This window comes from Candida albicans, chromosome R (genome assembly GCF_000182965.3).
Source record: "Candida albicans SC5314 chromosome R, complete sequence".
Lineage (NCBI taxonomy): Eukaryota > Fungi > Ascomycota > Pichiomycetes > Serinales > Debaryomycetaceae > Candida > Candida albicans.
This window is the reverse complement of record NC_032096.1, coordinates 2,272,778-2,286,237: the sequence shown is the minus strand read 5'-3', so window position 1 is coordinate 2,286,237 and position 13,460 is coordinate 2,272,778. Positions and strand designations below refer to the sequence as shown.

General features: G+C 42.8%; 12 protein-coding genes across 12 annotated transcripts; 9 read left to right on the top strand and 3 right to left on the bottom strand. All coding sequences in view use genetic code 12, as the record gives it.

The window, feature by feature from the left end:
* Positions 1–39: 39 nt before the first annotated feature.
* CTA26 (Cta26p) lies at positions 40–861 on the top strand (the record flags this gene model as incomplete). The annotated part of the gene is made up of 1 exon (XM_714345.2): positions 40–861. One exon carries the CDS (start codon positions 40–42, stop codon positions 859–861), a length of 822 nt encoding a protein of 273 aa, XP_719438.1.
* Positions 862–1,009: 148 nt separating this feature from the next.
* ATP16 (F1F0 ATP synthase subunit delta) lies at positions 1,010–1,495 on the top strand (the record flags this gene model as incomplete). Its single annotated transcript, XM_714343.1, has 1 exon — positions 1,010–1,495. The coding sequence occupies one exon, from the start codon at positions 1,010–1,012 to the stop codon at positions 1,493–1,495; it is 486 nt and encodes a 161-aa protein (XP_719436.1).
* A 288-nt stretch (positions 1,496–1,783) lies between these two features.
* XYL2 (L-iditol 2-dehydrogenase) lies at positions 1,784–2,866 on the top strand (the record flags this gene model as incomplete). The annotated part of the gene is made up of 1 exon (XM_714341.1): positions 1,784–2,866. One exon carries the CDS (start codon positions 1,784–1,786, stop codon positions 2,864–2,866), a length of 1,083 nt encoding a protein of 360 aa, XP_719434.1.
* Positions 2,867–2,965: 99 nt separating this feature from the next.
* On the top strand, positions 2,966–3,442 carry CAALFM_CR10830CA (mitochondrial 54S ribosomal protein mL59; the record flags this gene model as incomplete). The annotated part of the gene is made up of 1 exon (XM_714340.1): positions 2,966–3,442. One exon carries the CDS (start codon positions 2,966–2,968, stop codon positions 3,440–3,442), a length of 477 nt encoding a protein of 158 aa, XP_719433.1.
* Positions 3,443–3,472: 30 nt separating this feature from the next.
* CAALFM_CR10820WA (mRNA splicing protein) lies at positions 3,473–3,823 on the bottom strand (the record flags this gene model as incomplete). Its single annotated transcript, XM_714338.1, has 1 exon — positions 3,473–3,823. The coding sequence occupies one exon, from the start codon at positions 3,821–3,823 to the stop codon at positions 3,473–3,475; it is 351 nt and encodes a 116-aa protein (XP_719431.1).
* A 90-nt stretch (positions 3,824–3,913) lies between these two features.
* CAALFM_CR10810CA (uncharacterized protein) lies at positions 3,914–4,909 on the top strand (the record flags this gene model as incomplete). Its single annotated transcript, XM_714337.1, has 1 exon — positions 3,914–4,909. The coding sequence occupies one exon, from the start codon at positions 3,914–3,916 to the stop codon at positions 4,907–4,909; it is 996 nt and encodes a 331-aa protein (XP_719430.1).
* A 92-nt stretch (positions 4,910–5,001) lies between these two features.
* Positions 5,002–7,773, top strand: CAALFM_CR10800CA (uncharacterized protein; the record flags this gene model as incomplete). Its single annotated transcript, XM_714336.1, has 1 exon — positions 5,002–7,773. One exon carries the CDS (start codon positions 5,002–5,004, stop codon positions 7,771–7,773), a length of 2,772 nt encoding a protein of 923 aa, XP_719429.1.
* A 7-nt stretch (positions 7,774–7,780) lies between these two features.
* On the bottom strand, positions 7,781–9,493 carry MAL2 (oligo-1,6-glucosidase IMA1; the record flags this gene model as incomplete). The annotated part of the gene is made up of 1 exon (XM_714334.1): positions 7,781–9,493. One exon carries the CDS (start codon positions 9,491–9,493, stop codon positions 7,781–7,783), a length of 1,713 nt encoding a protein of 570 aa, XP_719427.1.
* Positions 9,494–9,665: 172 nt separating this feature from the next.
* Positions 9,666–10,472, top strand: IAH1 (isoamyl acetate-hydrolyzing esterase; the record flags this gene model as incomplete). Its single annotated transcript, XM_714333.1, has 1 exon — positions 9,666–10,472. One exon carries the CDS (start codon positions 9,666–9,668, stop codon positions 10,470–10,472), a length of 807 nt encoding a protein of 268 aa, XP_719426.1.
* An 11-nt stretch (positions 10,473–10,483) lies between these two features.
* Positions 10,484–12,055, bottom strand: CAALFM_CR10770WA (uncharacterized protein; the record flags this gene model as incomplete). Its single annotated transcript, XM_714332.1, has 1 exon — positions 10,484–12,055. One exon carries the CDS (start codon positions 12,053–12,055, stop codon positions 10,484–10,486), a length of 1,572 nt encoding a protein of 523 aa, XP_719425.1.
* A 522-nt stretch (positions 12,056–12,577) lies between these two features.
* On the top strand, positions 12,578–12,964 carry CAALFM_CR10760CA (uncharacterized protein; the record flags this gene model as incomplete). Its single annotated transcript, XM_714331.1, has 1 exon — positions 12,578–12,964. The coding sequence occupies one exon, from the start codon at positions 12,578–12,580 to the stop codon at positions 12,962–12,964; it is 387 nt and encodes a 128-aa protein (XP_719424.1).
* Positions 12,965–13,055: 91 nt separating this feature from the next.
* CAALFM_CR10750CA (uncharacterized protein) lies at positions 13,056–13,460 on the top strand (the record flags this gene model as incomplete). Its single annotated transcript, XM_714330.1, has 1 exon — positions 13,056–13,460. The coding sequence occupies one exon, from the start codon at positions 13,056–13,058 to the stop codon at positions 13,458–13,460; it is 405 nt and encodes a 134-aa protein (XP_719423.1).

The following is a 13,460-nucleotide window of genomic DNA, read 5'->3' as shown; positions in this document are numbered from 1 at the left end:
GACAWGTTAAATTTTATCACACCTTTATTTCCCCCCACCATGCCAGAAAACCTCCAAACAAGATTACATAACTCACTCGACGAGATATTGAAATCATCAGGATACATATTTGAGATAATTGACCAAAACAGAAAACAAAGCAATGTGATAACTAGCCCCAACAACGAACTAATCCAAAAATCCATAACCCAACTGCTCAACGGTGAAATCCAAAACTTCCATGCTATTCTAGACCAAACAGTGTCGAAACTCAATGATGCAGAGTGGTGTCTCGGCGTTATGGTTGAAAAGAAAAAGAAATTTGAAGAATTGAAAGTCATAGAAGCAGCGGCAAGAAAGAAACGTGAAGAAGAGGCTAAGAAGAAGGAAGAAGAGGCCAAGAAGAAGGAAGAAGAGGCCAAGAAGAAGGCAGAGGAGGCCAAGAAGAAGGCAGAGGAGGCCAAGAAGAAGGCAGAGGAGGCCAAGAAGGCAGAGGAGGCCAAGAAGGCAGAGGAGGCCGTCCCACAAAAGTTTGACAACTTTGACGACTTTATTGGCTTTGACATCAACGACATGCAGAACGACGATACCATCGACGATACCATCGACGATACCATCGACGAAACCATCGATGAAACCATCGACGATACCAACGACGAAGACATGTTGTCCAACATGGACTACGAAAATCTAGATCCGGACGAGACCATCGACGAAGTACCTGCCACCACAGACAGCGACTTGGACATGAACAACATACTTGAAAACAACGAGCTGATATTAGACGGGTTGAACATGACATTCCTCGACAATGGCAACAACACCAACCACGTAAACGAAGAGTTTGATGTAGACGGCTTTTTAAACCAGTTTGGTAATTAGTATATAGGAGCTCTGTTCCACTTCCTTCCTATTTGGGAAGGCGAGAACCGGTCTCACACAACCAATAAAATTACAGTACGTCTCGCACAACATAAATTTTTTTTTTTTTTTGGTCAACAAATTTCTCTTTCTTTCTTCTTCACCAACAATGTTCAGACAAGTTTTCCGTCAAGTTACCAAACAATCATTCACTGGGGTTAAGAGAACTTATGCCACCGAGGCCGCCGTGTCTACAGATGCTTTGAAATTATCCTTGGCATTGCCACACCAAACCTTATACAACGACTCCGAAGTCCAACAAGTAAACTTGCCATCTGTCAACGGTGATTTGGGTATTTTGGCCAACCACATTCCAATTGTCGAACAATTGAGACCAGGATTGTTAGAAATCATTTCCAAAAACGGAGACTCTGACCAATACTTTGTCAGCGGCGGTATCGCCATGGTCCAACCAGGAAACAAGTTGACTATTTCCGCCATCGAAGCATTCAAGACCGACCAAATTGATCTCTCTGCCGTCAAAAACTTGATTGCCGATGCCCAAAAGAGAGCTGAATCTAGTGATGAAAAGGTCGCTGCTGAAGCCAACATCGAATTGGAAGTGTTAGATGCTTTACAACATTTTACTAAGTAAATAATTTATTCAAATATACACCTAAAATGAAATAGACTACGTAAGAGAGCTAAACAACGGCGAACTAAACCGTGTAGACAGGAGAACTGGCTTACTCTGCTCCCCAGAATCTTTTGTTCGGTGAAATTGTGTGATTGTGCACATTTTTCGACACGACCTGCCGTGGAGTGATTTTTCGGAGAAATTGTTACTCCCAATTGTTACTCCTTATTTGTTGCTCCTAATTTTCGTCTATAAATACACCTTGCAATCCCCCCCCCCATTCATTCGTTTTTTATTTCCCCAACCATGACAAACCCTTCTTTAGTGCTTAACAAAATCGACGACATTTCGTTTGAAGATTACGAATCCCCAGAAATCACCTCCCCCAGAGACGTTATCGTCGAGGTAAAGAAAACCGGTATTTGTGGGTCAGATATCCATTACTATGCCCATGGCCTGATCGGGCCTTTTGTTTTGAGAAAACCAATGGTGTTGGGCCACGAGTCGGCCGGTGTGGTTGTTGCCGTTGGTGACGACGTAACCAACTTGAAAGTGGGCGACAAGGTCGCCATTGAACCAGGTGTCCCGTCAAGATACAGCGACGAGTACAAGTCAGGAAACTACCACTTGTGTCCACACATGGCATTTGCTGCTACGCCACCAGTCAACCCCGACGAACCGAACCCACCAGGTACTTTGTGCAAATACTACAAAGCTCCAGCTGATTTCTTGTTCAAACTCCCAGACCACGTTTCTTTGGAGTTGGGCGCTATGGTCGAGCCATTGACGGTCGGCGTGCACGCCTGTAAGTTGGCCAACTTGAAGTTTGGCGAAAACGTTGTTGTGTTTGGGGCTGGCCCCGTTGGGTTGTTGACAGCTGCTGTTGCCAAAACCATTGGCGCCAAAAACATTATGGTCGTCGACATTTTTGATAACAAATTGCAAATGGCAAAAGATATGGGTGCTGCCACCCACACCTTCAACTCCAAGACCGGCGACGATTTGGTAAAAGCGTTTGACGGTATTGAGCCTTCGGTGGTCTTAGAATGCAGTGGCGCCAAGCAGTGTATCTACACCGGTGTCAAAATCTTAAAAGCCGGCGGCAGATTCGTCCAGGTCGGTAATGCTGGTGGCGACGTCAACTTCCCAATTGCCGATTTCTCAACTAGAGAGTTGACTTTGTACGGGTCGTTCAGATACGGGTATGGCGATTACCAGACCTCAATTGATATCTTGGACAAAAACTACATCAACGGCAAAGAAAACGCACCAATCAATTTTGAGTTGTTGATTACCCACCGGTTCAAGTTTAAAGACGCCATCAAGGCCTACGACTTGGTCAGAGGCGGTAACGGCGCCGTCAAGTGTTTAATCGATGGCCCAGAATAAATGTAGAAATCTATAGTGCTACCAAGTGTATAGTCGAATAAAAAAAAAGAAAAATTTTTCTCCAAAAAAAAAAGACACACCCCAAACAACAACCAAACCATGTCTTTCCAACTCACTCCCAAAGAGGCATTCGCCAAACTCCCCCAGAAGTTGCACAACTTTTTCATCAAATACCCACCACGACCATTTGCACAGTACAAGGATGGCCCATCAACCACCACAGACCCGTTGAGAAACCCATTTTTCCCAAACAAAAACCAAGAGTCCGGCAACTGGCAAAGCGCAAAGTTCTCCCGCAGAAGGTCTGCAGACTTGTTCAAGCTAGCTAAGAAGTTTGGTATCCACGACTTGTTGCCGCCTACGCCAAGAAAGTTCCATGAAGACAAGTACACCAACAAACTGTGGTTACACGGAATGATCAACCCTGCCAGCAAAGCCAAACAAGAAGAGTTGGACGCCAAATTAAAGGCCAGGGCCGAAGCCATCGCTAATATGGATAACATCATTGTCGCCACAAGACCAAGCTACAAGAAGTTATTGGAAAAGAGAGAAAAACGTAAAAAGACATGGTTCTAAGATTACTACATACTTGTAAATATACACACTTCAAACCGCTCTACCCTTGCCCCTACCTCTAAACCCACCTCGTGCCACTGCTTTGGCACCGGGTCCGGCGCCACTACCTTTGATTTTAGTCTCTGACTTGGCCAAAACACTCTCTATATTCAACTCATCAGGCAACAATATCTGTCTCACTTGGTTTCCTCTGATGTTGATGTACTGTAACAAAATCGGGTCCTGCAATGGCTGTTGTAACCTAACGTTCTTCAAATGCAAATTCATCAGCGGATTACAGGATAGCAATGTCCCACTAATAATATTCCCGTTCTTCAACTCAACCGTTATCGGCTGGTTAGTAGAATTGGGGATATTCATAAGAAAGCGTACCAACTTCATGTTGTGGTGTGTGTATCATCAAAAAGACAACTTTTTTTTTTTGGAAATTTTTTTTTTTTTTTTTTCTTTCTTTCTTCACCACTAACCACCATGGCTAATACAATTGTTGAAAACATCCAGAGAATACCTCCCGTGACTCGTTTTTTCACGTTAGCGTCGGTTATGACGTGTTTGGCAATCACATCGTTCGATGCATTGCCAGGACTCTTCTGCAACTACCACACCTTATCTAACGACTTTGCTGGCATCTACAAGGTCTACCAAAAGGGAAACTCGTTCAACACCGCCAAGGCTATAGCTCTTCAGGTGATCAACTCCTACAAGTTCCTCACATCCACCCTTATCCCCTCCGACGTCTTGTCGAGCCAGCGATGGAATGCATTAATGGATATATACTTTTTCTACACATTCTCCAACCATTTAGAGGCATACGGTGGCAAATTCAACGGCAACTTCCCCGACTATCTATGGTATGCCATAACATGCGGAACCATGGTCAACGTCTTTGCATTGTTCTACAACGCCTTCTTCGACCCCATGCCAATCTTCCCCCACGACTGCTTATTGGCGTGTTTGACATACACCTGGTCGAGAGCCAACAAAAACGCCAAGATAAACTTAATGGGAATCGTGCCCATCAAAGCATACTACTTGCCATTGGGTAACATCCTCATCAAACTAATCCTTCGTGGGCCTTCAGGACTTGTGGATACCATTATTGGAATTTTATCGGGGTACCTCTACCTCTGCATCCAGCTGAACACGTTGCCGGTATACAATTTGTTGCCCGACGCCTACGGCAAAAACACAGAACAGCACACCGATGCCCGAAGAGTGGGTATTCTGAGATACGTCGATAACGGCGGCAGTCAATACGAGTATATTGGCGACTCAATCTACGATAAAGGGTACTGGAAAGCTCCTAAATTCTTCTACAACCTCTTGGGGTACCCATCCAAAAACTCAGTACGAACAACTGCATTTGATAGTACACCCAGAAACGAAGAGAGTGCTACAACCGGCTATTCATGGTTTGGAAGTGGTGCTACAGCATTCAGGGGAAAAGGACATAGGTTAGGTAGTTAAATATAAACTTTTTTTTTTTTTCTCTATTTAAGGGGTGAAACTGTAAACAAAAAAAAAATTTCTTCGGGTTCTTTCTCGTCACTTACCAACCCATGTCAAACACACCAATACAGGGATCATCAAGCAAACCGAATGTGGCTGCCGAGGACTACTCACGCAGCTCCAGCCGTACCAACATACTGTCTGTAAGGAATCGGTCAGCCACCAGAATGAAAAAGAACTCAAGACCCAATTTAAAACGACTTGGCTCGGTTAGCCACCCCCAAGGATTGGTTTATTCTGTTGACGACGATATAAATGAAAATGACAAGGACGACAGCACCAAAGAGTCGGAACCCAAAAGCGACAGAGACTATTTAGAGGGATACAACGACGCCTTACGAGCATTGTCAAACCGCAAAGGCAGAACATCTTCTGGCCACCTTTCGATCGCTGGAACACCACTTAGGTCTCCCGAGGAAATTGCCACCATTGAATCTAAACTAGCCAAAGATTTGACGGACGCAGAAGAACAAATGAGGTTACTAGAAGATCTCGACAGTGGCCCCACCCCCAATGTTACCGACGAGTTTGTTGAGCCCGAAGACAACAACGAAGATGCTGGGTCAATCAAGTCGACATCCACAGTCGAGTCGCTCAACTTAAAGGAAAGACAAAACGCCATCAACTCGACCCACCCGTTTGGTATAAAGATTTGGAAACCTTCGTTATACAAAAAGAAACGGTCAGTGGCTACCCGTGCCGAAGAAGACATCCACGATTTCGACCCACGTAAACCAACAGCAAGGATTTACTGGGGCGTAAAGTTGACCAACATCGTATGGTCCTTAACTGCGGGATTACTCATCTGCCTCATCTGCTTGCTTGGCGCAGCATTTGTATTTATCTTTTCGGGGTTTGCTATTGAGAGAAAACTGAGACCTTACGTCAAGGCATTGTTAAAGTTGGGACATTACTGGTTATACCCATTTGGTAAATTTGTATTGTTGAACCGAGAACAAAACTACTTGGACGAAGACCAATTAGAAGGAAGAACCATCAACGAATTCCATCAATGGAGACTCCAGGAAGAAGGAAGATTGTTTTTCGCCCCACCAAGAAGGTACACTGGATCCGAATCAACACGACCATTGCTAAAAGACCACCGAGGTCGACCTTTGCGAGATGCATACTCGCTGTTGGACGACGGTATACAAGAAGAAGAAGACGAGCAGGACAACGACGCTAACGACATCAAAGTCAGGTTTTTCGGACGTGGTGACTGGAGTTTTGGAAGAATCGCATTTTACGTATACTTTTACGGTATTATCCAGCCAATTTCCTTTTTCATCGGCATCTTGTGCTGGCTCATCGTGTTCACCATCCCCATGGCGAAAATCACAAACACCATGAACGACCATATGAGACGACACCCATTGGCATTGGACTACGAGCTCGAAAAGGATTACTACAAAAGGGTTGAACGCACCCCAAGAAAGAAGAACCAGGTCATCTTGTTATGTACCTACAGGTGCTGCGGATTCCATTACTACAAGTATACCATCGACGGTACCAACATCTTTTTCATAAACCTATTGTCAGTGGTCATCTTTGCAATCTTGGACTACTACTTCCTAAAGGAAACCATGCACTGGGACTCCTGGATAACCGAGTCCAACTTTATTTTCTGCTTGTCGTTGTTTTCAATCATACCATTGGCATATTTCATTGGCCAGGCCGTTGCATCTATCTCCGCACAATCGTCAATGGGCGTGGGTGCGGTGATCAACGCCTTTTTCTCAACAATTGTGGAAATCTTTTTGTACTGTGTTGCCCTCAACCAAGCAAAGGGAAAATTAGTCGAAGGGTCCATGATTGGGTCAATTTTGGGTGCAGTGTTGTTGTTGCCAGGGTTGTCAATGTGCGGGGGTGCATTCAAACGGAAAACTCAGAGATACAACCCGAGATCTGCTGGTGTCTCCTCAACAATGTTACTGTATGCCATGGTGGTGATGTTTGCCCCATCGATCTTCTACCAAATGTACGGAAGCTACGAAATGAAATGCAAAGACTGCACATCCCCCGGAGTTTGCGGCCGGTGCAGATTTATCCAGCCCACATTTGTCTTGGACTCCCTCTACTCAACAGTCATCAAACCATTTTCGTTGATTGTCACAGTGGCCTTGTTTGCAGCATACGTTTGTGGGTTATTTTTCACTTTACGAACCCACGCATCCTTGATCTGGGCAACTACGTCTCACGAACCAAAACGCGACGACTATTTCAGATCAAACAGTGTTGTCAGCATGAGCACACCAACCCAAACACCAAAACCCACCACCCCATTACCGGCCAAGCCAGAAGAAGACCAAGGTGGCGGCCACGACGCACCCAATTGGTCAAGATCGAAATCTACAATCATATTGCTTGGGGCAACAATTTTATATGCCATTATCGCAGAAATCCTAGTCGACAACGTGGACTCCATCTTGGCAGATTTCCCCATAAACCCCAAATTCTTGGGACTAACGGTTTTTGCATTGGTTCCAAATACCACAGAGTTCCTTAATGCCATATCGTTTGCCGTCGGCGGCAATGTCGCCTTGTCGTTAGAGATCGGTAGTGCATACGCTTTGCAGGTGGTGTTGATCCAAATTCCGTGCTTGGTCCTCTACTCAATATACCAGAACTTTGAAAATGTCGAGCAGACATTCACGTTGATTTTCCCACTGTGGGATATCATCGCCACACTCATTTCCATATACTTGTTCACCTACATCTACGCCGAGGGTAAATCAAACTACTTTAAAGGTGTCATTTTGATATTGATCTATGTTGTTGTTCTCTCTGGGTTCTGGTTTAACGATATTATCGATAGCATCTAGTGTATATTTAATCAACTACATACATTCTAGCCTCGTATGGAGACAAAGCGTCTTTACTGTCTTTGTCGACATTTGTAAGTACCAACTTGTAATTACCCTTAATCAACGGCTCAAACTTGACATCCTCACCACTAAAGTTGATCACAATGTATGCAACAGGAGAGCCAGGCGCTTCCTTGGCAAACGTGAAAAGCTTCTTGTCATCAAAATCTAAAAACTTCATCTCCCCATAAACAAAAAGATCCTTGTACTCTCCCCTCAACTTCAACAACTTTCTATAAAAGTTAAGCAATGAATGGTCGTCACCGTCCTGGTCCTCAACATTAATCTCCTTATAGTTGTCATTCACTCTCATCCACGGCTCAACCTCTGAAAACCCAGCATATTGTTGGTGGCTCCACTGAACCGGCGTTCTAGCATTATCTCTAGCCAAACGGTTAATAACATCAACCAACTTTTCTTCCTTCTGTTTATAATCAGCATCTTTGCCATACTTTTCCTTAAAGGCACGGTAATAATTGATGGTGTTGATATCCTTGTACTCCTCAATTGGCCATGATCTTGGCACATTGGTCATACCAATCTCCTGACCCTGATAAATAAACAAAGTCCCAGTGAGACAACACTGCAACATGGCAATAGCCTTACCTGACAACACCCTAAACTCTGGCGAGTCATTACCAAATCTGCTAATGGCTCTTGCCTGATCATGGTTTTCAATAAATACAGTAGACCAAGCATCGGTTCCCTCAGCAAACTCACCTTGTGATTTGATAGCCTTCTTTAAATCAACCAAGTCAAACCCATTGTAACGGAATCTGTCACGTGGGTCCGAGCCCAACTCAACAACGTCAAATAAAAACATCATATTCATTTCTTTTTCAGCAGCACTAACATACTTTAACGCCTGCTCTCTAGTCGAATGGCCAACCTCTCCAACAGTCATCGTATCGTATGGCTCCATTACCTTGGCCATCTCCTTGTGGAACTCATGAATTCTTGGACCATTCTTGTGGTAGATTTCACAAGGCTGGAATTCAGTATCAGGAAAAGCAACAGGCACATCTTTGAAATGCTGGTACTTGGAGTACATTCCTGCAGTGTCAATTCTAAACCCATCAACACCCTTGTCCAACCAGAACTTGATGGCCGAGTTATAAATAGCTTCTCTGCACTCCTTGTTTTCCCAATTCAAATCAGGTTGTGATTCAGCAAACAAGTGCAAGTAGTACTCACCAGTCAACTCATCATACTTCCATGCCGACCCAGAAAAATATGACCCCCAATTATTTGGCGGGTGTTTGTTACCATTGCTATCGATTCTAGGTGGTTTCCAAATGTACCAGTCTCTTTTCGGGTTGTCCTTCGACAGTCTCGACTCTTTAAACCACTTGTGCTCAACCGAAGTGTGGTTGATAACCAAGTCAAGTATCAACTTCAACCCTCTGTCATGACAACCAGCAATTAATCTGTCCATATCCTGCAAGGTCCCGTATTTGCTGTAGACATTTTCGTAATCAGAAACATCGTACCCCATGTCATCTTGGGGCGAGTCATACATAGGACTCAACCATACGGTTGTCACTCCCAAACTCGCAATATAGTCTAACGTCGAAATAATTCCTGGAATATCACCAACACCATCACCATTGGAATCCTTGTATGATGCCGGCCAAATTTGATAAACAACAGCTTCTTTCCACCACTTGTGTTCACTCATTGTAGTTGATTATTAGTTAAACCACTGCAAAAAGTTGGGGAAAATTTTGCCCATTTTTATACCGTGTCTTCGTCTATCGCCTCCCCCACTCCCCAATCTTTGAATTATTCCGAAATATTCAGCGAACGGGGTGTACACAAAAACTAACATTCTCAACTGCATAATTTGAAAAATGGCGTGGGACAAGAAAAAAAAAAAATTCTCAACCATAGCAATCATGGAATACGGTAAATTTGTGTTGTTCGGTGACTCCATCACCCAGTTTAGTTGTACCCAGTATGGCTTTCATCCAGCATTACAGAATGTGTATATCCGAAAATTGGATGTTATTAACCGTGGTTTCAGTGGCTACAACTCAGAGCACGCTAGACAAATTCTTCCAAAAATTTTAGAGTCGGAAACCAATATCAAATTGATGACAATATTTTTTGGAACTAACGATGCATACGACTACATCAATGAAATCCAGACAGTCGAGTTAGACAGATATAAAGATAATTTAAGTGTAATGGTACAGATGGTACTAGACAAAAATATCAAACCAATCATTATTGGGCCTGGCTTGCATGACCCCAAGATGGCAAAGGCCATGCTTGCTGAGAGAGGACGCCCAATCGATAAAGATCCCACAACTAACCAAAGACTATTGAAATATTCTGAAACCGCTAAAAAAGTCGCAGCTCAACACAATGTGGCATTCATCGACACATGGAACACCTTAAGGCAACACCAAGGGTGGACCAAGGACCAGTTGTTTGAAGTTTCTGCAACAAAAGACAAATGGGAAATTGGAGAAAGTTTAGCAGAGATCGTTAGTGACGGAATCCATTTCACCGCCAAATCCTACAAGATTCTATTTGAAGAAATTATTCGTGTTATTGAGGAAAAGTACCCTGAATTGGCTCCCGAAAACTTGCCCTCGCAACTTTGTGACTGGAAACAAATCAACCCCAACGACTTGTCGTCGATTTTCAACTAAAAAAAGGTCGTTTATTTGCTAAACTCGGTAGACCCATACAGCTCTAAATCTTTGAGGGTAACCCCATTTTCATCCTGTATAGTCAAGTAGTGGGCAACAAACGTTGCAACCAACCCCAATGCAGACAATGCAGCAGTATAGCTAAAGCCAATAAAATATTCCGGTTTATCGTTGGTGTTCCAAACAAATATGGGGACAAAAGCTCCAGTAACGTAAGGCAATGTATTCGTGACAACAACAACAAAATTTCGTTTCATGTCATTGTGGTACAATAACCGGTTGATCCATGAAAAAATAAATGGCTGGCCCCAAGAGGTGGGTACCCCGACCAAAAAGTAGCAGAGGTAGTGGAGTCCAATGGGGATATTCCACTTGGCCAACAACGCACAGCCAATTATCAACGGGACAAAGAACCCACTAACAAACCAAACATTTTTCCTACCACCAAGATAATCGTTGAGATATGCAAACAACAACGCCATGGCAATGCCAACACCACTGATGATAGAAGGGTAGCTATTATAAACACTCGACGGTTTCTTAAGAGTAAGTTTTAGCCATGTTTGAAAAGTAGGCTGGCCAATTGCAGCACACGAATTGTTGTAACACAAGAACACAATAGGAAACACGTAGATGTGCCAGGTGTTGAAAAACGATTTTACCTTCTTCCACGAATAGTTGGTTTTGGTATTAATCTCAGCTCCAATCAATCTCCGGCGTTCTAGCCCAACCTTCTTATCGTCTTCAGTGAAATACCACAGATTTGTTGTTGATGGGGTGTTGGGGTTAGCAAAAACAGTGTATATCCCGATGGGGAAACTAATAACTGCATCAAACACAAACATCCATTTGAACGGTGGCATGCCTGATTTGCTAAAGCGTTTAATGATTGCCTGTTGCAACGGACCAGATACAATACCACTCAAATTACCAGAAATGGCAAACCATGCACTTCGTTTACTGACTTCGTCTTTGCTATAATGTGCACCAAGGATATACTCCAAACATGGGAAATATGCACTTTCAGTAAACCCAGAAAGAAACCTTAATGCATACAATGCCTTGATTTTATGAGATGGAACAGTAATCATGATGAGAGTCAAGAACGCCCAAAAAATCTCCAACCCACCAAGATAGTATCTGATAGAAATCTTGTGCAAAAGCATATTCGATGGTATTTGGCCAATAATGTATCCGATGGTGAACATTGTCAAAAGGTAGTTGTATTGGTTTTTGTTCATGCCATAGTATTCATCCATACCATTGACAAAGGCAGTAGTAACATTCGTTTGGTTCAAGTTCTTGATAAAGTACCCCAAACATGACGATGTTAATAAGAAAAAATCCAATTTCATTAAATATTGTTGCTCCTTCGGGTGTTTCCCAGTCCCATCCCACCAAAATTTCTTGACTTGAAACCATTTCGAGTTGTTGCGGCGCTGTACTTCTTCTTCGTCTATATCCAAACTAATGTCAATATATGGAGTGTCGCTTTGAGATATCTCGTCATGCGAAATTTCATCTTGAGTGATGCTGACGTTATCTTTCGTAGCTAACCCTCCTGAGTTCTTATGATTAACCATGTTTAAAGTCTATCCGTAGTAAGAAATAAAATAGCCTTTCCCAGTGCATACTTATATAGCTTTGTTGCCTACTGTGGCGCAAAAAAAAAAGGTAATTTTAATTAAATATTTTGCTACATTACTTATCTCTAGTGCAGGAGTGGTATCATTGAGCTAGGAAATTAACAAGATAATCAATTGTGGCCCTAAAAACTATTGTGAGAGACTTTTGAAGGATCTGGAAGGTTATTCTCTTCGCTTATCGTTGTCCACGCCACAATAGTAGATTTGTCAAATAACCCCCCAGTTCCACAGTTGATACATTTTGATTACTAATTTACCAGCTGACTGCAGGTTATACATTTGAACAAAAAAATTGGCAAAAATATAAACTACTGCCATGTTCTGTGCTGCTTATTGATCTCTCCTACTACACATTATCTTGTTTTCTGTCGCGCAAACTCCCAAAACCAATCATCATGAGACAAAAACCAACACAGCAAAACCACAACTCCTCTTTATAACCCACCTTTCACCCAAGCAATGTCATACAGTGGTAACCGTGTGTTTCGTGGAAAAAAAGAGCAGGAAGCTTACGACAAAACGTTGGCAGGCAGATACGTCAAGCTCGTAAAGAAAAACCACTTTTTATTTTTTGGTCTTCCCTTCCTTGTATCAATAGTTGCTGGCTCGATCTATTTGCAAAAGTTCACTTCAGTTAAATGGGAGAAATACGACGAAAAGTATCAACAGCTAGGCGAAGAGGAAATGCTAAATTTGATAGAAAACAAGCGTACCGTCGACAAGAAGAATGACTACTACCGTTTACAAGGGCTACTTAACGATCACACAAACCAAGTAGCCGATGATTATGAAATCGTACGTGTCCAGCGAAGAAAAGAGGACGAGCCTGTCTGGGATAGGCAATAATATATGTGTATACTCGTGTAAATAATGTACATAAATAACCATCTCATCGAAGAAAAAAAAATTTTCTACTCTTTAGTCTTCTCCAGTAAAGATGGTTTCATTCTCCTGTGAAGTTTGTAACGATACCGTTATTAAAAAGAAGTTAGATCAGCATGCCCAGAGATGTCGTGGGGCATATTTCACCTGTATTGACTGTTCCACCACATTCCAAGGAACCGATTATAGAAAACACACTAGTTGCATTTCCGAAGCTGAAAAGTATGAAAAAGGGTTATACAAGGGAAAGAACAAACAACAACAACAACCCCCAAAACCATCCAAACAACCACCCGCAAAGTCTACAAAACCAAAGTCCACTATATTTAATGATGTTACTGGATCCCAAAACCTATACAAAGTCCTAAAGAAGGCCTCAAAAGATGACTCCAAAAAACTTAAAGAAATTCTCAAGACATTGAAAATTACCAAAGTAGATGGCAAAATCGTTATAGAATAA